Source organism: Mastomys coucha, unplaced genomic scaffold (genome assembly GCF_008632895.1).
Source record: "Mastomys coucha isolate ucsf_1 unplaced genomic scaffold, UCSF_Mcou_1 pScaffold14, whole genome shotgun sequence".
NCBI classification, from domain to species: Eukaryota; Metazoa; Chordata; class Mammalia; order Rodentia; family Muridae; genus Mastomys; species Mastomys coucha.
The window spans coordinates 62,534,088-62,560,238 of NW_022196896.1; the positions used below are offsets into that span (position 1 = coordinate 62,534,088).

A 26,151-nucleotide genomic window follows, 5' to 3' on the forward strand; every position below is an offset into this window, starting at 1 on the left:
CTCTCTCTCTCTCTCTCTCTCTCTCTCTCTCTCTCTCTTTCCCTCAGGTCCTCAACCAGGGATGGGGGTCATAAGCCCCTTCCTTCTCTGTGCCAGAAGGTTGGCTGGCTTGATCTTGTGCAGGCAGCCACAGCTACTATGAGTTCATGAGTGCAGTACTCGTGTCTTGTAGGGAAGATATGGCTTGACTCTACTCCTCCCCAACCTCTGGCTCTTACATAGTTCTACTTCCTCTTTTGTGATGGTCCTTGACCCTTGGGGGTGATATAGATGTCCCACTTGTAACTGAACATTCCACTGACATTGATTTTCTGCTCTTTGACTAGCTGTGAGTTTCTGCATTAACCACCCATCCACCATACAGAGAATGTATGATAAAGTCTGGGAGCCACACTAATCTATGGGTAGAGAGATAAGAATTTAGAGGGCAGTTTGAATCTACGTCCATTTAGCAGAAGAGTTATAGTAAGGGGCTAGGGATGGTTCCCCAGCCATAGGTTCTTGGCCAAAATTGCAATACCAAGCATATATTTCCTCCTGTGCTGTGGATCTCGAAACCAATCAGAAACCAGTTGGTTAGCCCATAACGTAGTTCATGCTTCTGTTGGATCCATGAGCATATCTTGCAATGCTGGTCATTACTGTAGCTTACAGGGTTACATAGCTAGGAAAGACTGTTGATGACCTCCTGCCCCCAGCAGCCTGCATAGCACCTTCTAGTCCTGTGAGAGTTAGCCAGCAAGGAGGAAGCTTTCTGGTCAGCACCATGTCTACTGTGACCGATGTGTGTCATCTTCAGCAACAGGGTCTTAACATCAAGTCCCAGTGGGCAACAAGGGGCTTGTTGAGACAGTGAGAGTGGCTGAGGAGGTGAGAGCTGTGTCTGCAACATGCCCTGTTTCTGTCCTCTCTGCTTAATCAAGAGCTCTGGATGCAGAGACGGCTCAGCTTGGAAAGTGCTCTCGTCACAAGCATGAGGGCTTGAATTCAGTCCCCAGAACCCACATCAAAAAGCTAGGCATGTTGGCATGTGCTTGCAATCTCAACACTGGGGAAGTGAGCCCCAGGTTCTAATGATCAACCCTATCTCAGAAAATGAGGTGGCTGGGTCTAAAGAATGACCCCTGAAATTGACCTCTGGCTTCCACATGCATGTGCACATGTGTATCAACACATAGACCAATATTTCTTTTATTTTCTTTTTTTAAAAAAGATTTATTTATTTATTTTATGTATATGAGTACACCATTGCTCTCTTCAGACACACCAGAAGAGGGCATCAGATCCCATTACAGGTGGTTGTGAGCCACCATGTCATTGCTGAGAATTGAACTCAGAACTTCTGGAAGAGCAGTCAGTGCTCTTAACCACTGAACCATCTCTCCAGCCCCCCAGATATTTCTAATGGTGGTGACAAGTTCATTAGGTACTTTAACAGATTCAGCCCATGACCAAATCAGAAGCCTTTCTTGTCTGAAATGGTCTTATAGTAGATATTATAACAGAAATAAGATTTATTTTATGTCGAATTGTAATACTTTATGAAATGACTGTGAATGAGGTCTCTCATTGTAATCTTCACTTTGAAAATAAGTCAAAATAAAGTGTTATATTTGAAAGACTCTGGGGGAAGAGAAGCATCGCCAGTTGATTTATTCTTGCTCCGGTCTCTGATGTCATCTCCTCTGCTCTCTAGAGCTACATCGCCCAGGAAAACCCACCAGCCAAGAAGCTCAGTTGTTCCCATGATCAGAAAACTTCCGCAGAGCCTACTCAGAGGCCAGTATCTGCCACTGAAGTAGTGACCTGGACCCTCCTCTCCATCTCCGCAGAGCAAGTCCCCAGAGAGGTCCCTTTTCAGTTCAGGAGGGCCCCTCAGCACTCACACTTCAGCTTCGATGACCTATGGATCGAGAAGACTCAGAGAAGGAAACGGGAGAGACAGATGCTGCTTAGAAGACACATGGGCACAGGGTTAGTGCCCGTGGACCCAGTTCAGGTAAGCTAGCCACAGGCCAGGCATCCTCAGACATGGCCTGGATGCCTGCCATTTCCCGACTCTGTCCTGCACTGAAGATCATCACCCTTGGTCACCTGAGTCCCAGAAGTTGATCATTATGATCCTATGTGTTAGTTAGCCTCATGAATGCCTGATAGAAATCAATATATAAAGGCAAAAGGTTTGGGGCTGGGGAGATAGCTCAGAGAGCAAAGTGCTTAAGGACCTGAGTTCAATTCCCTAAAGTCATATTTGAAAAAATACAACAGGCTTGGTGACATCTTTGTATTCTAGCTGTGTGGAAGCAAAGATAGATGGATCCCCAGGAGCTCGCTGACCAGAACCGTTTTCTGGTTTGTTTTGTTGTTGTTGAAAGGTAACAGGTGCTGGTGAACCTGTGAAGAAGACACAACTTCCACAGTTAGTGAAAAATTGTATTTAGGATAGCCATCGTGAAAATAGAACTAGCATATGGACCATCCCCTCCTCCACCTCTTACCCAAAGACTTGAAATCAGCACTTTGAGGAGACATTTGCAGACTATCATTCACCACAGCAATACTATTCATGGTAGCCACGATATGGAAATTGAATGTCCGTTAACACATGAACAGATACAGAAAACATGGCTTATTCACCCGATGGAATGTTGTTCTCCTAAAAAGAAGGCAGTTTGTATCCTCAGAACCAAGGGTTGCATTGGAGAACAGGATTAGATGTGAAGTATGTCCAACACAAAGGACAAATATCACGTGTTCTCACAGACATGACGTCATACTCTCCACACACTCTGAGGCTAGAATGAACCAGTGAGGCAGGGGCTGGAGAGACTGGAGAGAGAGAGTAATCCAAGGGCCAGTGCCTGTTACATGGGAGGAATACATTTTATTTTTATAGCTCTTGCTTAGCACAGTGAATAACTGGGGGCTGTACATTTCTTTTATTTTTATTTTTTTACTTGTCATTAGATAGTATGTGCAGGCATGTGTGAATGTACACACTCAGAGGTCGATGACAACTTGCGGGACTCAGTTCTCTCTGGCTCAGTGGCAAGTGCCTTCACCTGCTGAGCCATCTGAGCAGCCTCAATCCCATACAATTTAGTCACTGAGAAAATAAATCTGAATATTCTTCTCATTAAAAAATGTCAAATATTTGAGGTCATAGATGAGTTAATTAGCTTGATTTAATCATCTTATATTCTGTTCAAAATCACATCACCCTGGGTGTGATGGTTTGTGCCAGCATGCAGGAGACTGAGAAGGAGGGTCATAAGTTTGAGGCCAGGCTGCACCAACAGGGAGACTCTGCCAGGAAACACAGAACTAGGGAAGAAGCTCAGGAGTGGAGCGCTCACACAGTGTATGCAAGGGTTCCATCTTCAGTATTGAAAAACCCCCCTGATACCACATTATGTCACACGGAAGCATGCAAGAATAACTTCTCTATACATATTTTAAAATATTTTAAAAGAATTTGTATTGTGGTGTGTGTGTGTGTGCATGTGTGTGTGTGTGTTGCTCTTGTCCTTGCAGTTCAGGAATGGGTGTCAGGTCATGAAGCTGGAGTTACAAATGTTTGGGGACCACCTGAGGTGGGTACTGGGACTTGAACTCACGTCCTCTGTGACAGCATTGTGTGTACTTAACCACTGAGCCTTCCCTCCAGCCTCACTTTAAAATTTGTTTTAGGTGTAAGTCCCTAGCAAAATATGTGTGAGAAAAGAAACCAAATACATGGCTTTCAGATTCCCAAGGCGATGGGTTCATTTTTACATTAAGGTTTCCACTCCATTATGTGATTGAAAGAACAGATAAAACTGATAATATAGATAAAACTTTAAATAAAAACACCCAGTAATAATTGAATGGAAAATTAAGTCCAGAGTTGATGATGTCAGTTTGCCTGAGAATGATGTTTACAAATGAACCCAGATAAGACAAATATCATCTTACCCACAAAGCTGTGGCCAGGGGGAAGGGTACTGTGGCTCACAGTGCTGGGTGCTTGCTATTCTCAAGGCCCAGCATGCCCTCCCCAAGGTATAAGCAGAAACTCATGTTTGACCTAATAGCCCACCACTAGAAACCTGATAACTAAGCTGGAGTCCAGTACCTTCAGGGCGATGACAGGAACTTTCGGAATGCTGGCGATCCTTGACTTAGATGGGGTCATCGGGATGTAGCCCCTCACATCTTGCAGCTACAGCCTAGACTTTTATACTCAGCCGTGCAGCTGCAGGGAATGCTGGGGCATCTGTTCTCCTGTGACCACCAGAGGGCGCTGTACGGTATACCAACAGCCCAAAGAAAGACCTAATTTCAAAAGTCAAAGGCCATTTCCACTAAATGTACACATCCCTTTCACACCCCTAAAGTGGAACATCCTAGGCCAGGGCTTGTCTACAGAGGGACAGAAACCTGTCGCATTCAGGTGTAGCTCATTTATTAACTTGGCTTTTAAATAGCTTTTTCCATAGGGCTGGGGAGATAGTTCAGTGGGTAAAGTGTACCCACATTAAAAGCCAGGCGTGGCCACACATGGCTGTGACAGTAGAACTTGGAAGTGGCTAGCTAGTTGAGCCAATCTGTGAGGGAGTTGGAATGTCAACCTTATGCATATGTGCACCTGTGCAAACGTGTACATCATCAATGTCTGCACGCGTGAGCACGTGCACACACACACACATGCAGACACACAGAGACACACACACACACATACAGCATGCAAACATACACACAGAGACACACAGCACACACACACACACACAAACACGAGAAAACAGAAGGAGCCACACATTACAGGAATGCTCTCAAAACTAATGAGAACTTGTTCAGATTCCTGAACATTCTAAGTTGCTCAAGGCAGGAGTGTTTCAGTGGAGGAAATGGCTGTTTCACACTAGCAATAAAAGACCCTGACAGGATTTGGACCAAGGAGGTTGGCTTCCCACTCCACACTTGATACAGCCTGTCTCAGAGAAGAGCACAGATGTATTTAAAAGATCTCCATCTGGGAGTTGATGATTGTCCTTTAGTACTTGATCATGATTGATGACTGAGGGGTAGAAAGAGTCTAATGTGTCCTTGGGTATGTCCTGTGTATGTGTCAGCTGAGAAGATGAATGACATCATTTGGTGAGATAAGGAAAACAGGGCCTGATGTCATCATGATGTCATCAGGCTTCACAGTGGCACCCTAGGAATGTGTGGCTTCCCAACAGCAGACAGTGTCCTTGGCTGTGAAGAGACACCGTGACCAAGCAAATCTTACTCAAAAGCCTTTAACTGGGGGCTTGCTTACAGTTTCAGAGGGTTAGTCCATGATCATCATGGCAGGAAACAGACAGGCATGGAACTGGAAAACAGTAGCAGAGAGGTTTACATACCGATCCATGGGCAGCAGGCAAAGCGGAGGGAGGAAGAGGGAAGGGCTGACATGTGCCCACCCTCAGGGACACATCTCCATCAAGGCCACACTTTCCAACTGGGACTAAGCATCCACAACATATGAACCTGTTGGGGGGGGCATTTGTATTCAAACCACAATAGACAGACATCTCTGGAGGCTGGAAACCCAAAGTCAGAGTATCAGTGAGACCAGGTCTTTTAGTATGAGGGAATCCTTTCATAGCACAGTTGTGTGTGACCTTAGGATCTAGGACTCTGAATACTCTAGGTTATCAAAACTTGGCCTAAGACAGTGGCCTTAAGTTCACTGTCTCACAGCAAAGGAGATTAAGGGATGTGGATTCTCACAGGAGTATGCTGTCTTAGGCAGGTTTTCTTTGCTTCAGTGAAAACTTCTTGACAGTAAAAGGGAAGGAAAGGGTTAATTCAGCTTATACTTCCAGATCATAGTCCATCACTGGAGGAAGTCAGGACAGGAACTCAAGCAGGAAGCTTGCTGAAGAGACCATAGAGGGGTGCTGCTTACTGGCTTGCTCCCCATGGCTTGCTCAGCCTGCTTTCTTATAGAAGCCAGGACTACCAGCACAGGGGTGGCCCCACCCACCATGAGCTGGGCCCACCACCTTGAGAAAATGCCTTACAGCTGGATCTTATGGAGGCATTTCCTCAATGGAGGCTCCTTCCTCTCTGACGTCTGTAGCTTGTGTCAAGTTGACACAGGAAACCAGCTAGTACGTATGCTAAGCGGAAGCAGGCTTTATTCAGGACAGTCACAGGAAGTGAAAATTGAGTAGAATTGAGTCATTAAAGAAAAATGAGAAGAATTCCTGGGAAGGGAGATGGAAATGAGCAATGAACTTCCTTGCCTGAGGCCTTTTATATGACCAAGGCAGAACTTTGAGACTGGTTAATTCTCATGGGCCAAGCAATCAGAGGGCCCACACACCCAACCAGAGGTACAATCAAGATCATGTCCCTAAGCTATCCATCCAGTTAGGACTGCTTGGAACCAAACTCTGTCCATCTCTGACTTTATTAGTTATTGACCTTGACTGTCTGCTCGCTGTTAGTCTCTTGGAAGGAGTCACTCCTCCCCTCTGATCTTGCAGGTGTCTCAGTGCTGATAATTGTACTGAGTATTCTTTGTCCTTCACATTTACTTAAAAGAAGAAGAAGAAGAAGAAGAAGAAGAAGAAGAAGAAGAAGAAGAAGAAGAAGAAGAAGAAGAAGAAGAAGAAGAAGAAGAAGCAGCAACAGCCATTCTTGGTTATGTCATTATTCAGTTCCTTGTCTCTGGGGTGGTCTGGTCCTTGGAGAAATAGCCTTGGTAGAAGGTATCCTGATTTGTTGACATTAGCTGTAGTCAAAGCAAGACTATGAGGAAAGACAACGGGGATAGAGCAACCATAGTGACAAGAGTGGAAGTGGCAGCACATCATGTCCCTCTCCCCTTCTCAGCTGACTTCCTGGATCCTAAACTCCAGAGAGCTGGTCCTGCATGCCTTAGAAATAACAAGGGAACCCTTCAGAGGAGACTAGCAAGGAGAAGCAGGCCTCACAGGAGACAGAAGGTATCCTCCCCCAGAGCTGAGGAGGCAGAGTTACAGGCCTAGGACAAAAGCCTGGGGGTTCCGACTCCCTCAGGAAAAAGACCCCATGAAGAGGGAATGTACTCTGACTGGGGGAGACTGCATCATGGCCAAAGCCATGGAGGAGGAGCTGCCAAATACAGGACACCAGAGAAGAACCTGGTGACTGGGGCACATCCCCAGCCCATAGAATCTGCCCCAGAGAAAGTCTTCACGTGCCACCAGCAAGCTCGCAGGGTACCCTGAGCCCTCTTTTCCTCCAAGACTGGAATGAAGGAGATGTGTTCTCTGCTTCTGAGTGTTATTTCTTGGGCCACTGTGCTTTATGTTTACGCCATGAGGGTTTAGGAAAACTTTTTTTTTTTTTCAGGAAAAAAAAAAGGAGAGAAGGGGGGAGGATTTGCTTGCCTAAGGTGCCCACCATAACTTTCTCTGCCAACTACATCTAACAGCTTGTCGTGGTTATGGAGGGATGTAAAGCTTAGTGGACATTATTCATGAAAAATAAAAGGATGCCTTCTGTCTTCCAATATGTTGCTTTTGAAAGTATTATGGGACAATGGGAAGAGCACTGGTTTAGGATTCAAAGTGTATGGGTTCTAGTTCCTCTCACTTTCAGCGGTACTTGAGGTATAGATTTAGTAGGGTCATTTAGTTTCTCTGGATTCTAAAACAGAATGAAACATGTATAAGATACCTTGGACTCAAAAATCCTATCCCTGCTATAAGATGTTGCTCATCATCAAATGAAAAGTGAGAATGGCTTCATGGTCAAGCCTTCATTCTATAAAACTAGAAAAACACATATAGTATAAGGTTTGAAGGTCATACACCGCCTTCATTCTATAAAACTAGAAAAGCACATAGGAGAAAGTATAGGGTTTGAAGGTCATACACCAAAGTAACAGAATCATATATACATACATACACACATATATATAACCTTATCATCCTCTCAAATCCTCCCCACCCTTCTGACTCCATGTAGTGTTTCTCTCTCTCTCCTGAGATAACATGTAAATAAATTTTAAGAGAAAAAAAAACAAAGATAAAACAAAAGGAACAAACTAAAAACAAACAAGAAAAGCATAGGACACACACACACCATAAAAACTCAAAATCAGAAATCATTATTAGAAAAAAAAAAAAGCCTAAACATATTCATTTGCAGGGGACGGGGAGGGGGAGTTTGGGTTACCTCACTTGGGATGATTTTTCAAATTCTGTCCATTTGCATGAGAACTTTGTGATTTTTTTTTTAAATAGCGGAGTAATATTCCATTGTGTAAATAAACTACATTTTCATTATCCATTGATGGACATCTAGGCTGTTTCCAATTTCTGGCTGTTTCAAATAGAGCAGCAGTGAACATGAATGAGCAAGGGTCTCTGTGGTAGGATGTAGAGCCCTTTGGGTAGATGCCCAAGAGTAATATATATGGAGCTTGAAGTAGATCTAGTCCTAGCTTCCCAAGGAACAGTCACGCTGATTTTCATAGTCTTTCGCCATTCATGTCTTGACAATGTTTGGCACTGGGCTTTTTATTATTCTCTAGGACTGCTGTGACCCAATGCCTGATAAAAGCAACTTAAGAGAAAAGATTTTGTTTCAGCTTAGCGTTTGAGGAGGGGGACTTTAAGGTCATATTATGCTCACAGTGAAGAAGCGGAGAGAGATAAATGTTTAGCTTGCTTTCTCCTTCTGATTCAGAAGGGAGCCCCAAACCAGAAGATGGCCCTGCCTACATTTAGGGTGATTCTTCCCAACTCAGTGACCCCAATCTAGAAAATCCTTCACAGATATGCCCAGAGATTTGTCTCCAAGGTGGTTCTAGACCCTGTCTGCTTGGCAGCCAATGTCACAAGCATTATCCTGGGGGACTCTGGTCTTGTTCTGGAAACTGATCCAGTTAAGGTCAAACCACAGAATATTTTTTTTCTTGCTGGCCATGACTGGGTGTTTGTTCCTTATGTCAGACCAGGTTTGCAGGTGAGCCATCTCCCCAGCCCCATGGATTGCATTTTATTAAATGTGTTCCCTCATAGAATATGCGATCAGTAAAATTGTCAGGTTTTGTTTCAGAGGAAATGCAAGGCTGTCTGAGTGACCAGCTTGTAGGGGTGGTGTCTGCAGCGCCTCGACAGTTCTTAGTCCACATAGATGAAGGCAACCTGTCCCAGAAGAGATGCAGATCTGTTCTCACACAATGCAGACTCCAGGAGTCACCTCCCTCATAGGTTTCGGTATAAATGGTCCCTCTTAGAATTGTGTGTTTGGCTGTAGAGTCTGCTCACAGGAAAGAACTGGATAAGTTAGGAATTGGTACAAATAGCCCGTGGTCTGTCTCTTCATTTGCCTTCTGCCTCTTGCCTCCTACCCCAGTGCTGGAGGAAGACACCTGTCACCTCTCCAGAGTCTCCGCACCTCCCTAGAAGAAGCCACCTGCTCTCCCAGAGTGCCCCAATGGGACTGGACCACACAGGCTGGCCAGAGCCCACGCCCGACACTGGTAAGCTCTGTGCCTTTCTCTTGCCTTATTCCTGGGTACACTGCCAAGGACAGGGGTGATTGTCTGGTGAAAGCTACATCTGCTTGTCAGGGAGAAGCAGCCCAAAGGTGAGAGGGTTTGACAGTGGTCTCCTTCCTTCAACTATTAAGGACCACCTGGTACCCAAAGAAGGGGCAGTGTCAGCACTGGGCGGATGCTATGACTGAGTCCTCAGGCCAAGTTGTGAAAGGTCTCAGGTCTGGCCTCAAGAGGAACACAGGCGAATTGTTCTTTTGAGTAAGGTATTTATCAGAAGAATTATTAACATCAGGAAAGATCAGCATGACATGGGCTATGGGGAGAGCTCATGCCTGTGTGGCAGAGCGAGGGTTCCTTCTTACAGGTCTCAGAGGAAGGGGATTCCATGCCGCGTGGTTGATAAGTAGTCTGCGGTAAACATTTGTAGAGAAAGCACCCAGGAACTTTGCTGTCTCAGCTCTAGCCATGGGTGCCTCCCTTCCTTGAGTTTTACATCAGCAGCCTCTTGGTTCATTTCGCAGAATTATAGTAAACAGCATACATTCACCTACAAAAGAGCTGAATCATGCCAGAAGGGTAGAGGGCTCTAAATGAGCCAGGGCCAATCTCTCTTAACCATATCTGGGGCAGAGGCTGGGTGCTGAAAGATGCTGCCAGACTCTTGACAGATGGATAGATTTGGAGTCTGTACTCCTAAGCAGGTGCATGTTGTGTATGATAAATCGAAAGCATTCAGCTGGCTGCTGGGAGAAAGGGTTTGGAAAGACAGCTCTCCTAGGGCAGAGCCTGAAGTAGAGTTTAAAACAAGCAAACAAACCAAATCCCTTGAGGAAACAAAACATCTCCCTTTGCCAGGTTGTGGAGGGGGCATCCATGCCATTAGGCAAGGCCATTGAGGGTGAGGGGCAGTGAACCCTAGAAGTTGCCGGTGGATGGCTGTGGAGGCAGATGTAGACCGGGCCTGGATCTTGAGCTCAAAATCCCAGTGTATGAGTGCCGAGTGTTAGTCCCTGGCAAGCGTCGGGCTTTCTGTCAGCAAATGGGCCTGCCGAGACTACATTGTGCGGTGGTGGCTGGGAACATAACCTCACAATAAGCGGACCTACAGAAGAGGATCTGCTACATGATGAAATGATGATGTTCAAGGAAAAGCCGTTTTCTCTTACAATCCCTAAGTTAAGTTACGGAATTACTTAGAAAGCCATGGAAGGTGGCTATGGAGATGGGTCAGTCAGTACTAAGCACATCAGCCTGAAGACCTGAGTTCAATCCCCGGATCCCAAGTAAACAGCCAGATGTGGTTACACACACGTGGAAATCCTAACACTGGGAAGAAGAGACAGTGGGGTTCACTGGACAGCCAGCCTAGCCCAGTTGGTGAGCCCTAAACCAGGGAGGAAACCAACCTGTCTGTCAAGAGAGCAGATGAGTTTGAAAATTGAAAAAAAAAAAAAAAAGAAAAGAAAAGAAAAGAAAACATGAATGGAAGAAAATCTGCAAGCTCCAGGAGGACACTGGAAAGTTTTATAAATGTTAGAGAGCAGGTCATGGATTGTAAGTCCCATGAGGACATGGAATCTCAAACAAGCACCTTTGCACATAGAGGAGACCAGGGGGAAAGGTAAGGTAAGGGGACAGTTCTCCTGGAACTGAGAAGGGAAGAGGTAAAGGGGTTAAATGGTGTGTGTGGTTTGGCAGACAGAAAAATCAGAATTGGAGCAGCGATAACTGAGGCAAGAGAAGAAAGCTAGCCTGAGCTACTACTGAGACCCAAGAGTCTCCCACATTAACAATGAGACGAAGTCACTGGAATGACCTTGTCGACATACGCCATAGAGAGAAATGGGGCATATATCAAGATTCTCACTCAACGGAGAACGTAGCTAGCTCTATGGAGCACCACCACTGCCATCATCCTCACTATGATTACTGTTTTTAATGCACTTGTTTATGTTTATGGGTATGGCTTATTTTCCTACACGTATGTCTGACCACAGTGTATCTGCCTGGTGCTGTTGGGGGCCAGAAGAGGGTGTTGGATCCCCTGAGACTGGAGTTAGAGACAGTTGTGAGATGCCACGTGGATGCTGAGAATCTAATCAGGGTCCTCTGGAAGAGCATCCAGTGTTCTTAACTACTGAGGCATTTCTCCAACCTCAACAATTATTATTTTGGTGTGTGCTCAAGACAGGGACCCACATCTCAGAAGCTTAATTTTTTTTTTCTATTCTACATGAATTTATCTGCCAATGAATTCCAACAATGGTCCGAAATAACCTGAGATTATGAGGCTTTGAGTTTGTAAGACAAGTTCACATGTCAGAGGCATCTTGGAGGATGGATTATCTGAAGAGAAAAGCTACTCTCTCACACAGTTGTCTCTCCAAAATCTTCATGTGTGTCTATGTGTGTGTGTGTTTTTGTGTGTCTGTGTGCATGTATACATGGGTGTGCATGTGTCTGTGTGAGTGTGTCAGCGTGTGTGCATGCTTATGCATGTGGATGTGACTACAAGAGCCCATATATGTGGAAATCAACCTCAAATATCATTTCTTGACTACTGGTCACCTTGTACTTAGAGCCTGGGTCCCTCACTGGAATCTGGAAGCCACCACTTAAGTCTCACTGGCCAGTAAGCTCCAGGGATCTAACCTGTCAGTGCCCAGTTACCTAGTTCTGACGCTTCAAACACATGCCATGACAGCCAGCTTTGTGTATGTGTTAGGGATTGAACCCAGGTCCCCCAGCTTGCACAATAAGCACGTTCTCAACTGTGCCATCTCCTTGGCCACAGTAGGTGAAACTGCCATTTGCTCTTCCTCCCCCACCACTGACTTCTTGGTTAATAGCAATAACACAGAAAATGAGTGGGAGTATCTGTATTTATATCTGATGTACCAGCAACCAAACCAAAAGAGGTCAATGGAGACAAAGGCCATCATCACATATTACAAAAGGAGTCACTCAATCAAGATGTTATGTTGTAAGTATCTGTACACAGCCGTATGCTACCTGCACATACTGGGGTAGTCAGTTTCATAAAACAAACACCATTGCACACAGATGGACCAATAAGTCCAGCTCCAGCCCCAATACCCACCTCTCATCAATGGACGGGCCATCTAGAGGAGAAAGTCAGGCAAGGACCTTCAGAATTAATCTGTGCCATAGATCACATGACTTAAGAGACACCCATGGAATATTCCCTTTGACATCTGCCTTGTGCATATTCTTCCCTATGACCAGTGGAACTCCCTTGCATGCCAGACCTACCATTGAGCACTCTCATGAAGTTACTGCTGCTTTTGGGCTTAACTCCAGAACTCGCATTTGGTTCTGTTAACACTACTTCTGTTTGAGCACTCGAGTGACACAACATTGTCTTCTGTTGATAATGGTTTCTTTTGGTTCTCTGGATATGGCTGTTTCGTTTTATTTGTTGTTTTGTTTTGTTTTGTTTTTCCCTGACAAATGGTAATTGGCCACTCTTACATGCAGCATCAGTGGTCTGGGTGGTTTTTCCTTGCGACGGCCATACCTTCCAGTTCCTTCGAATGTTTTATTTTTGGTTGCCAAGAGGGCGTTTTAGGCAGTGTGCTGTATTAACACTGAGCACTGCTCTCCACTGGACTCCATATCATCAGTTCCTTGCATAATAAACTAAGTGATTGTTTTAGGGGCTTCTCTTTCCCTTCCCACAGCATGATGCCTCTGACAGGCCCAGGAAGAGCAGCTCTCACATGTTCACAGTTACCAGATGACAGTGGCTTTGCTGGGGTCTCTTCCTCTCTTCTCACAGTCCACTGATTATTAAACTGTGCTAAGTGGCAACTGGTTGGTCTATCTACCCCTTCCCCAGAATTGCTCCTAGAGGACTTAAATGTTATTTAAGTAATCCAATCAAGTTCTGGTTTGTTTGAAAGAATGCATTCTCAGGTCAGGATTTGATGTTTGACTCCAGGCGGACCACCACAGCTGTCTTTATCCAGTTCTCCAATGGGGTTAGTTTAGGCCGGCTCATTACATCCTTGAGTTCCCAGCTCCCTTCACAAAACCTCTACTGTTCTTGAAGGCATCTTTAGGCTTAAACTTCTCTGAGCTCTATTACAAATGTGATCAGTTCCTTTGGGGAGAAACATAACGCTGTTGTGTGTCCAGCTTTGCCCCTAAGAGAGAAAAACCTTGGAGCCGGGCCGTTGGATGTAGGAGGAGAAATAGTGGTGCCCTCCCAGCCAGGGGTTAGGGGAGCAGCAGTAGCTGAAGTCCTTGGAGTTTGCCTTTCCTGCCATGGAACTCACTAACCCTGCCATGTATTTCTCCATGGGCCAAAGCAGAAATCCCAGTGCTTACTTGCTCTCCCAGGAATCAACTGTGGGTAGCTGTAGGAGCCTGAGAAATGCTGGCCTCTTGCTCCTAGAGGACCTCTGGCTTTTGAAGCTGGGTGGAGAGGGGGCCTTTGCGGTGGACTGAACCTCACTGAGTTATGAAGGGCAATGGTGGAGCAGTTTGAATTCAGACACCATGGGCTCCACCTTCCTCACTGAACTGTCAACTGGTATTCTTGAATTCTTTTTCTCTGTTTTAATTTCCAGACCACCACCCCAGAGGTTATCAATGTGTTTATAATAACTTTTATCCTGGTGTCATGGTGTTATGCTTGTTGGCTGCCCTGATGTTGGCTCCAGTGTCTCACCTCTTTTTAGGATCTGTCAATGTGGTTCTCAGAGGAGATACATTGGATGGCGACACTTAGGTCACATCTTGTCTATGTGCATGTCTTAAACTTCTTGTCATAACTCCAGCAGCTGTGCCTTATGCTGCACACAGTAGGTTCATGGTGACACTGACAGTGGTGGTGATGATACTCCATCATCTGGGAATCCTCAAAGGGGAAAATAATGGAAATGATAGTTACATGGTGGACCAAGAAAGGACGGGAAGCCCTGGGCCAATTCCACTGCTCCTGGGAATATAAACTTAGCTTACTCCTCAGTACATTTAAGTTTAATTGTAACATATGAGTAATTATAGTACTTATTGGGTAACATTGTAGACATTCCATGGAGCATGCCTAGTATATGTTTATTGAATGTCAGACATTGTTTTAGGTGTTGCACATTTAAGATCAGTTACTTTTTTTTTTAATGTTGTGGCAGAATACCTGGCAATGAACAACTTGAGGAAGTGACTGTTTATATCATGGGTCAAGAGTGCTGTCCATCATGGTGGGGAAGGCATGGCGGCAGGAGAGTGAGACAGCTGGGTATAATGCATTCACAGTCAGGAAACCAAGAGTGGTAATGGCTGGTGCTCAGGAAGCCTTCTCCTGCTTAGTACGTCCAGGAGCCTAGTTCATGGGATGGTGTCATTCACATTTAGACTGGGTCTTCCCAGTCTATTAGCCTCATCTACAAAGCCCCTCATAGGGATGCCCAGAATTTGGTTTTCATGATGATTTTAAATCCTGCCAAGTCGACAGTCACATCACACATCACCCATCCAGCCCCACAGCTATTCTACAGAAATAGGAAATTGCTCTGCTTGCTGTCCAGAAAGCTAAGTAAGGCCAGAAAGAGACAACTCAGCTTGAAATCCAGATTGGTCTTTGTTGAGCTTCTTTCTATCCAGCTCTGTCACAGAAACTGACACACTGGGCTAACTGTGAGAGAGATCGGACAATCATGGATCCGTAGGCTCAGACAGGTTCTGACCCCTTCTGTTCCCACACAGAGCCACTGGTTCATCATGACCTTTCACCTCATCCAATCATACTGACTCTTCTGTTCTGATCTTCTCGATCCATGATATCACTGTTACTTCAGACAGATATATGCACATGAATGTATTCACATGCACTAATATATACATGCTACCCTCATGCATTGTTGGAAAATGTGTGGGCCTACTATGTGATGGCAAAGAAATCTTCCATCCATCTTAATACTATTAGAAATGAAGCCTGTACGCTTGACAGACATCAAGGGCTCTTTGGACTCTCAGGAATTACTCAACTTAGCAACTAAAGGAGGAAATGATTTATTTTTAACGTAAAGTCTCAGAGATTTCAATCCTAGGCTGCTCTGATTCTGGGGAGCAGAAGCATGCAGAGGTTGACAGAAGGGTACATGAATTAGAGAGCAAAAAAAGGTCTGGAGAGATCCCAGACTTTCAAAGGCACGCCACAGTGACCTTCGTCCTCTGGCAAGGCTCTGCCTCCTAAGCCTCCCAGATAGTGCCACCAGATGAGGACATTATTCAAATGGTCACAGTGGGCTGGTGGAATCTCCGCACAGTGGGGCAAACTGTTACAGTCCCTTACACCTCAAAATAGGAAGTCATTATTGCTGTGCTTTTAAGAGAAAAAAACCAAGTACACTCTGCCTCCTCAAAGTCTCTGCCTGAAGGAGCAGAGATCTCCTTCTACCTAGCTGGGTATTTGCCCAGCTCCAGGAGCCATTCAACCCTCCACAGCCACTCATGGAACACGGAGTCTGTGGCCAGTGCTGTGTACATTCTAGGTATACTACTGGGTAAGGTGTCATATCCTGAGTGCAAGTTCTGGAAGGAAATAAATATCGTCTTCCTGAGGAAGGATATGTACCGTGTGTGAGGGAACCATTACTGCAGAGAGCAGAGCAAGCCAGGGCCAGTATGTGCAGAAACCCAGAGGCAAGACAAGTAAGGTAGCTACCTTGGCTGGAGCAGAGTCAGGACAGGAATGGTGAGGAAGGGGTTGGGGTTGGAGGTGGTACAGAAACCAGTCCAGCCAGAATGCGTAGGTTTTAGGGGTCATCTGAGGTGTAAAAAGAAGCCTTGGGGAAAAGTGGTGCAGGAGATTGACCTGATGTGATCTGTATTCTCAAGCTCCCTCTGGCAGCTCTGTGGGAAGCTAGAAGCTCTCTGGAAGCTGCCTTCCACACACAGAGAAACAACCAACCTCAACTGTCACTTAGGAGGTAGAACTGCATGCCATGTGCACACACGGGGGGGGGGGGGGGGGGGGACATGGAGGGAGTGTGACTCACGCTGGCAGCCGAGAACCCTTCTTGATTATTTCCTCAGAGGACAACCTCGGAGAACTTACAGATGGCTACCCTACGTACAGACAGACTGAATCAGGGAAGCAGGAAAAGGAGACAGCTGCTTTACTCCAGGTCAGGAAAGAATGAAGACAGGGTCTCAAGTACGGAAGCCGGATATGAAGGGACCAGAAAGTGTGTGAATTCTCCCCACAGCCCTAAAATGAGTAAAATAGACGAAGGGCGTGGCTAATAAACCCTCCAAGGTCCATCAAGTGAAATCCGACACCAGTAATTGTTTGGAGCTGCCAATTAACTTAAAACCCTGGAGGCTGTCAGCTGTGTGTTTAGGGCTTAGGGGCTGGGATCTGTGAACCTGCAGGGTTCCTGGCCTTGCAGAGCAAAGTGCACATGCCAATTAGGGATGGAGGTGGCCTCAAGAAATAAGCTCTCCGGATGCAAGGACAAGAGCATGCTCTTCTGCTTTGCCCAGTGTGGTTCTCATCTGAAATGCCTGTAGCAGTCTTGAGCGGAACTAGAACTCAGAGTGCTGAAGCTAGGAGGGTGTGGGAGGAGAGACAGGGAAGAGAGCGGGTCAGCTTCTACCGGGACTTCCTCTCACACCTCTCAACCTCCAGATGTCCCCATCATCTTGCCTCTGATTTTGTAATTAGTTATCACCATCCTCCTGGTATATTCCAAGAATCCACACAAGGCCCTAGGGTGTCTGGGGAAACTGACATCCTTCTCAGAAAGGACAAGCTTCTTGTCACCTGTCATGGTCCCCCCCCCTTTTTTTTTTTTTGCCACTGAACTTTGCTCCCGTGTAGTCAAACTATTTGGCATGAACCGTGACACTATTTTTGAAAGGGTTCGTTCCTTCGTGGCACCACTGCAGTCAAGAGGGCCGCGGTCACCGCTCACCTGTGCACGAGGGCGCGCCCAGGCGAGCGCGTCCCCAGACCAGCGTGGGTGGTTGCGGGGGATCCCAGGTGTCGTCTGCGGGGGCCCTTTGATTGCACTTCTTTGGCGAGGGCTGGGGAGGGGGACTGTCATAGCCCTTAAGGAACGAGCCTCCCTCGCACTCGCTCGCCCGCTCCACAGCAGGGAGCATTTTCCTCCCTGATGCCCGCGCGCCTATGCCAGCGGCCGCGGTGTGGACCCAGGGCGGCCCAGGGCCCGCGTCCGCGCCCCAGGTCTGCGTGCGCGCGGGCGAGAGCGCGCCGCCCGACCGGCGACCCGCAGCGGGGCCCACGCGCTCTGCGCCCTGCCGGGTGGCTGCCCGGCAGCGTCCAGACGGGGTCCTGCGCCCGCGCCGGGGGCCCCGCGAGGAGCCCGCTCGGAGGAGCCCCGCGATGTCGGGGGACCCGGAGCCACGGCCGAGCGGCGGGGATACTGCCCGCGACCCCGCCAGCCTGTGGCTGGAGCTCGGGGCCGCTTGCTCCGGGGCGCCGCGCTGCCCCAGCGAGTCCAGTGGCCCTACCAGCGGCGATCTGGGCACGAGCAGCAGCAGCAGCACCGGGGTGTCCCCCGGTTCCGATTCGGACAGCAGCGGCGTGGTGTGCGGTGGCCGCGCTGCGGGCATGCGCGGCGCCCCGTCGCGCTCCCGGAGCCTGGAGAGCCTGCGTTCGGCCTCCGCGGGTAAGGGCGCCGTCTGCTCTCCCGCACCCCCTTGCCTCACCACAGTCTCCCCTAGCCCTTCGAAGCTTCTCCTCCCATCTCCTGACCACCCCCAGCCCCAGCCCCATGGCTTGACTTTCTGCCGCCTTTTGCCTAGAGCTACCCGACCACCTACACCTACCTGTTCCTTCTCCGACCTGCTAATTAGCAGGGGGCTACTTGTTTGCCACATCCCTGCTGCAGCTACCCAAAGGGGTGCTTAAAGTGAGATTGGAAGTTGGTTCGTCTAGACTCCTTCTTGACTGTCTGCAGCCTCTTGTCCCCTTTTTGTGTGGGCAGCCCCCTCATCTCCCACCTCCCCTCCCCAGGCTGGGGAGTGTGTGGGTCTTGAGCCTCAGATGGAGGCGTCCAACCTGGGCGCTCTACGACAAGAGTGAAGTTTCTCCAGATGGGATTCTCTGGTGTCTCCCTTTACTGTGTGCCCCCTAGTGCTCCCGTTGTACGTGAAGGACAGAATTCTGGGTACGGACAGGGAGACAGAGTTTGGAGTCAGAAAGTCAGGAGCGACTTTATGGGTGGTGATCATCTGTCTATCTTTGGTTAATTGTTGCGTTAGTTTCTTTATATTTCCGCGTTGGAGCGCTCAGCAGTGAGTGTTATGAAGGAAGGCCGTTGATGTTGGGAAATCAGGGAGGGAGCGCGTCCGTTATTCCTTGTTCTGCAATGCTCAGCCTGAGAATGCTGCTGGCCCCACCCAGGCGCAAGGATGAGACTGAAGTGTGCATCAAAGCTAGACAGACAGGAGCTAGGGGACCGTGGGGGAAGCACCTCCCCCCACAACACACACACACTCACACACAAACACACACACACACACACACACACACTTACCCACCCCCAAGATGGGGCAAGAAATGTGCTGAGGAGGGGTACAATAAAAGTAGCTCCACAGAGCCCTGGAGCCCGTGAAGCACCGTGAACCTCATTCGGTAGTTAGCAGGCTTGGAAAAGGGAAGGAAATACAGTCCTTTGTTTTTAGTATTCCAAAACTCCCATCTGTACTCTTTTCCTCTCAAAACAGACACATGACATTCAGAAAAGTCTGATACCCCAACTGTTGTCTTCAGCGGCACAGTTCAGTTTCTACAGAGATGACTCTTATCCCTTGACGACTCCCCCCAGAAACTGTTTCTTCCTTTTGAGCTTAAATAGAGTTCCAAGGTAAATAATACCCTCAGAGAGACTTTAATCTGGCAAGCAGCCCTTTCTCTTGGCTTTACTCTTTTGGAGTGGGAAGGTATACTTCCTCTGGCCTCTAGAACTGCAAACCCAGCCCAGACTCCTTTTTGATGACCCCATGACTTGAACGCCCTGAGCCCCCTTCCCTTTTCTTTCTGTCTCAGGATTTGTGTACCAATAAGACAGAATCAGGTAGCAGAGATGGCAAGGGTGTGTTAGGAAGCCTGTGATCCAAAGACCCCCAAGTCCAGCCCAGAGCACTGGGGCAGGGTGATAAATCCCAGAGACAGTGGTGACGTCTACCTCAAGGTCCGGAGTAGGCACACGGTAATGCACTACACAGGGCGGCTTCTTGAGTGGTTCTGAGCTGTCCTGGAATATGTGCCCACAGAGTAGAGAGCAACATTACTCAGGGTTGTTTGAGACTCCGAAGCAAATGTCAGATCCCCTACATGGCAGGAGGTATCTGGAAAGGTATTGCTACAACCCAATGAGGCAAACTAACTAATCATATAAATAATTTACAACCTTCACATACATGAGAACTTACACTCATAGCCCTTCATATTGTTTCACTTACTTTATTAACTATTAATCCTAAACTTATTACAGGCTTAACACTATGTAAATATAGTTTTAAAAAACATTAGACTGTGAATCTAATAACAGGAAATAATCCTCCTTATTTACCAAGAAAGCATGTAAGAACTGCTAATTCATGTCTCCATGTTTAAACATGGCTTTCTTACTTTTATAGAATAGAAGTAATCCATTGATCTTAGGAACCAAAAACCTTGGTATAACTCCAAATAAAAGTAATAAATATAGTTACATCCTCAATTATTATAATCTTTATCCTACTTATAATGCTGCTCTTTATTTCTATAACTAATCTAACTAAATATATTAACTTTCCCTTATATGCTACATCAATTAAATTTTTATTCTAAGCCTTCTACCCCTGGTATTATGTTTTTACTCTAATGCAGAATACATAATTACTAGCTGACACTGAATTGCCATAAATTCTATCAAACTTACAGTAAGCTTCAAAATTGACTATTTTTCAATCCTATTTCTATCTATAGCTTTATTTGTAACCTGATCTATTATACAGTTCTTTTCATGCTACATATATTCAGATCCACACATTAATCAATTTATTAACTATCTTGTATTATATACAGACAAGACGTCATCCTTGAGGCGCTGGGGAGGGAGGTTCCAGTCATGTCTACATCCTTCTGCTCCACTCCCATCCTCTGCCCCCTATTCCCTGCTGTGGTGGTAAAACCTTGCCTGACCAGGAATGGGTGCTAAACTTAGAAGGTCCTTCTATGTGTGCTGTGGATTTGTGTGAAAATCTGACACCACCAGTGTCTCTCATCTAGATTCCTAGGCAGAACTGCTCCCGATCACAGAGACAGCACAGAACTCGGTGAATTCATTTTCTTCCCGCCTACAGCGTATGCCATCCTTGCAGAGAACTGAGAAAACAAGTCCTTCAGTAACTCTATAGATTTTCATCTCAGACAAAGTGATCTAGCTGGGGAAAGACTGCTAGGGAGGTACGCTCGCTACTGGTGAAGGAAGGAGGGATTAAGGTGTTTCAAGCCCTAAACAGGATTAGGCAAAGAGTGACTTGCCATGTCTGAGCTTTTTCAGGCCTGGATTGATGTGATGTGTTGTGATGTGTGTGCTGGGTGTGAGCAGGCTCAGTGGGCACTTTGGAATAGTGTTTTGGCAGCTTACACATCCTCCAGGGTTATGAATTTTTAGCAGTTACAGCAAAACAGAACTTCAAATCACAGGTCTGTGTTAATGTGTCAAATGAGGAGGAAAAATACAATATCAGGATGGAGGAGACAGGCAAAAATCTCTCTCTCTCTCTCTCTCTCTCTCTCTCTCTCTCTCTCTCTCTCTCTCTCTGTGTGTGTGTGTGTGTGTGTGTGTGTGTCTTTCATTGGGGTTGCTTACAGGTTCATGGGTATAGGGTTATGGGTACCTTGCTAGTGACTATAGCACTGAAAAAAAAAAAAGTCTCACATCCTTCTAGCTGCCTACAGTCCCTCAGGCAGAGGTTCGTGATTCTTCCCCTTTCAGTTCTTATATGGAGGGAGGGTAGGTAGACAGCATCATGATTTACCTTGATCAAGACCTGGTTGTCGGTGCTCTCTCAAACTAAGCAGATGAATTCCCATTGCCCCCCTACTATATATAACACTGACCTGACCTGGTTCCTTCACTATGATATGCATTTGGCCGCTGGTTTTCTATAGTATCAAGTGTAGAGAAAAAAATCAAATGAATTATAAATGATTTTAAGACTAAAGTAAAATGCCTGGTGCTGTAGTCGTTACTTTCTGTGCCTCCGTTACAGCATACTGGATAGAAGCAACCTAAATGGTTGTTTGGGTTATAGTGTCAGACAGGTGTTCTGGTGGCAAGGTATGTTGGAGTCTATGGTGGTGAAGTGTGTGTGTCTGAGCCTCCTCACACCACAGCTGGCCAGAGAGCAAGCAAACAGGCTGCAAACAGTAGCCAGATAGAACCCTTACAACTCTACAACCCCTTCCTCTGGCCATTTTCCACTTCCTCAAAGACTATACAATTCAGAGTAACTCCACAAGTCATTGACTGAGTGTCTACACCATGAGCCTTGGAGGGACATGACACTTTCAAGCCACCATGACCCTTTTCTAGTAAACTTTGTGCAGCTCCGTGTCTGAGACTAGAGGCGTCTTTCTGAGCGGGACCCTCCCATGAAGCTGGTATTTGTAGCACTGTTTTCTGTTCAGTCATGGCTCTGCAACAAAGCCTGTGCTTGAGACTTGAATTTATCTCTTAAGAAAGATGATTGCAAGGAAGGTATTCCCAGCTAGCCCTTAGCTGAATTATTATTGGGACTGGAATGTAGCTCAGTGGGTCAAATGTGCACCTAACATGGATGAAGGAAGTCTGGCACCACACCCCAGAGCCATAAAAGCTAAGTATGGTTCGATCTGAGACAAACCTGGGTCACATAAGGCTGTGTCTCAACAAAAAACACCCACTACACGCAACTAGATTATTGCCAAGTGGTTTGCAAAGTGCCCAGAAAGAGCAGAAAGAAGAGTACCAGGGCCTAGATTTGCAACTGAGGAGCAAGTGCAGATGGCATTAGCAATGAGAACTATAGATCAGAGGGTGGAATTTCCACTCCCCCCTTTCGCCTCCCTCCCCTCATGCCCCACCATCCCTACCCCCTAGCCCCGTAGCTTCCAGAGCTCTCAGCTGTCACTTGGTCTTAGCTTTTCCATTCCTGTCCTGGCTGTGTCATCTGATGAACACAATTGATTCTCAGTCAGGGCTGGGCACGTTGGGTGGCTCACTTCCTGGGCTTTTGCCTGGCTTGTGTTGTGTGATGTCTTCTGAGGAGAGGACTCACACTTCTTCCATATTCTTATTCTGCAAACTTCAGCTGCATGCCTGGCCCTTGTTTGGGGACACATCAGTGGTGGTATTGATACTTGCTCGGGACACACTCTAGACTCTAGAGACTATGATAGATCCATTTCTTGTCCTCAAGGAGATCCCAGCACAGCTGGGTATGGTGGCACACATCTGTATCCTAGCATACAGGAGGTAGAGACTAGAGGACTGGGAATTTGAGGGCAGCCTGTGCTTCATTGAAACCGTATCAGAAAGGATCATCATTCTGCACTGGCTTCCTTTTGCACCTGTTGTGGTTTGAGTGAGAATGTCCCCCGTAGGCTCAAGTGTTTGAACACCTGGTCTCCAGCTGGTGGCGCTGTTTGGATCAGTTGAGGAACTTTCAGAGCCTTGCAGGAGGATGTATGTCACTGAGGTGGGCTTTGAAAGTGTATAGCCTTGTCTTTTTTCCTGCTTACTCCCTCTGATTCCTGTGTGGTTATGGTGTGATCACTTAGCTTTCTGATGCCATGCCTTCCCAACCGTTGTGGGCATGTTATCCTTCAAGAACCAGAGGCCACAATGAACTCCTTGAGTTGGCTTTGTTAATAGTATTTTGACACCGCAACAGAAAAGTAGCCAATATAGTAACTTCTCAATAGCCCTGTGGGAGCATGGTTCTCTCCAGTTTGCTCTTATTCACTATTAATTGAGTGTTTCAGTATCTTTTTAAATCTTTTCAGGTATAACTTTAGTTACCCTGTGAAGTAGTTTGTGTTGAATTTGTAGAAGAATCTAGGAAAACCCAAAATTTGATAATATGAAATCTTCCCATTTATAAACATCTGAGGGTGGGAAGCCAAGCCAAGAACTCTCCACATCAGATACCAACTGTAGTACCTGTACATTTTTGTGTATTTAATTTGTTTTTGCTTTTGACATCTAAGTTCTGAGTATCTAAACTTTATTTTTAAAATATTTAATTAATTAATTAATAATTAATTAATTAGTGTGGTTATTTATTATTTTATTTTACCTGCATGCACTTTTGGTGGCACACATGTAGAGGTCAGAGAACAAGACTCAAGGGAATCTTTTCTCTCCTTCCAGCATGTGGAACCCAGGGGTCGAACCCTGGCTTTTAGATCTGGCAGTAGACACCTTTACCAGCAGAGCCATCTCAAGGCCAGAATTCTTTGTTTGTTTGTTTGTTTTTGGTTTTTTTTTTCTTTGAGACAGGGTTTCTCTGTATAGCCCTGGCTGTCCTGGAACTCACTCTATAGACTAGGCTGGCCTCGAACTCAGAAACTTGCCTGCCTCTGCCTCCCAAGTGCTGGGATTAAAGGTGTGTGCCAGCACCGCCTGGCTAGTCCATTGTTGTTATCAAACACTGTCTTTTGAACTCTGACTGAGATGAGATCAAGAGTGACCGTGGAGAATGCTTGACTCTGTGTGTGTGTGTGTGTGTGTGTGTGTGTGTGTGTGTGTGTGTGGTTGTGTATGTCAATAAGTGCACTTCTGCACATACAGAGGCTGAGGAAGACTTCAGGCACCCTATTCAAGCACTCTACCTAATTCCCTTGAGACAGGATCTCTCAATATACCAATAGCTAGGCTGGTAGCAAATGAAGCGCCTTGACCCTCCTCTGTTTCTGCCACCCAGAGTACTGGTAAGTTAGGTTCATGCACAGCGTTTTATGTGAGCACTTAAGGGATTCAAACTGGGATCTTCATGCTTACACAGCAACTATAGTTACTTACTAAGACATCACCTGTCTGCCTATTTAACCAACTTGGAGACAAAGAATTTTAAATAAACACAATTGTAAAGGATCTCAACTCTTTCCTCAACAGGGGACTTCTAGGTTACTTTTGTTTGTTTGTTTTAATTATAAAGAGCACAAAATCCGGGATAATTGTGACCCACAGACTTTCTGGTGTGTGAATTATTAGACAGAGTAACAGTAACTGATCACAGATTATTAAGAACAGAAGAATCTGCCTTATCAGAGTGAAAGCCAAATGCTTTCATTTTAAACCTTTATAGTATTTCATACTAGGTGTTGTATTTATTAAATAAAGCATACTTATTAATTAAATAGTATTTAACTTTATTTTATAAATATTATTTAATTTAATGAATAATATTAAAGTATTTTATTAAGTTTTTTCAAAACGTTATTTAAAAACTCCTTAAGCTGCCAGTGATGGTAAACACCTGGACCCCCAGCACCTCCAGAAAATGCCCTATTTAGGAGGCTGAAGGAAGAAGATGATAGCAAGTTCAAAACCAACCCGGGGTAGCAATAGTGACAGTCCATCTAAATAAATACACGGTGAATAAATAAATACTCTTCAGGCCATAGGCAGCTAAGAGCATAATAAATAATTCCCTTTAGAAAGACCTACGGCTTTCTACAGATGTCACAGTACATCTCAAACTAAAAAAAAAAAAAGGAGAGACATTCATTAACCAAGTTAACAATTAACTTAACTGTCTGAGTCTGTAACACTCAGTGGAGAGTGTGTGGGAAAAAATATGGCTACTAATTAGCAGCTCGGGATTTTATCTTTGAAATGACCATGGCATCAGTTCAGTATCCATTAGTTAGCACAGAGCTTTAATTTACCTGAAAATTGTGGAAATTATCTTCCGAGTTGTCTCTCTACCTCACAGTGGGAGATTCGCCAGGGTGATGATTAGGTCTGATTAAACGTCAATGTTCATTTTATAATCCTACACATTAATTCTAGCTTATTCCACCAGAAAGCCCACATAACTTTAAGAGTGACCATGCACACAGAATTTAAAAAAAAAAATCTATAAATATGTTTGCCATTAATAAACCAGAGAAGAGGTGGCTGCACAAACTTGAAGATCTGAGTTCAAATCCTCAGCACCTCTGCAAAAGCCAGGTGTAGTGGCACATACCTGTAACCCCAGCACTGGAAGCAGGGAGAGACGGATGGGTGCCTGACTTAGGGTTGCTACCGCCACTATAAAACACCACAACCAGGGCAAGTCGGTGAGGAAAGGGTTTTTATTTGGCTTAAACTTCTACATCACAGTTCACCATTGAAGGAAGTCAGGATAGGAACCTGGAGGCAGGAGCTGATGCAGAGGGCGTGGAGGGATGCTGCTTACTGGCTTGCTCTCTGTGGTTTGCTCAGTCTGTTTTCCTATAGAAGCCAGGACCACCAACCCAGGGATGACGCCACCCACAATGGGATAGCTCCTTCCCCATCAGTCACTAATTAAGAAAATGCCCTACAGGCTTTCCCACAACCGGCTCTTAATGGAGGTACCCTTCTCCTTGATGACTCTAGCTTGGGTCA

At 46.0% G+C, this 26,151-nt stretch overlaps 1 protein-coding gene across 4 annotated transcripts in view; it reads left to right on the forward strand.

Annotated features, from left to right (window-relative positions):
• Arhgef4 (Rho guanine nucleotide exchange factor 4) overlaps nucleotides 1-26,151 on the forward strand; it is a 134,030-nt gene that overhangs the window by 54,265 nt on the left and 53,614 nt on the right. For all 4 annotated transcript variants that reach the window (XM_031367131.1, XM_031367134.1, XM_031367133.1 and 1 more), the window contains 2 exons: nucleotides 1,697-1,999; nucleotides 9,382-9,508. In XM_031367131.1, the coding sequence (XP_031222991.1) occupies nucleotides 1,697-1,999; nucleotides 9,382-9,508 (430 nt within the window). The remainder of the gene's footprint in view (nucleotides 1-1,696; nucleotides 2,000-9,381; nucleotides 9,509-26,151) is intronic.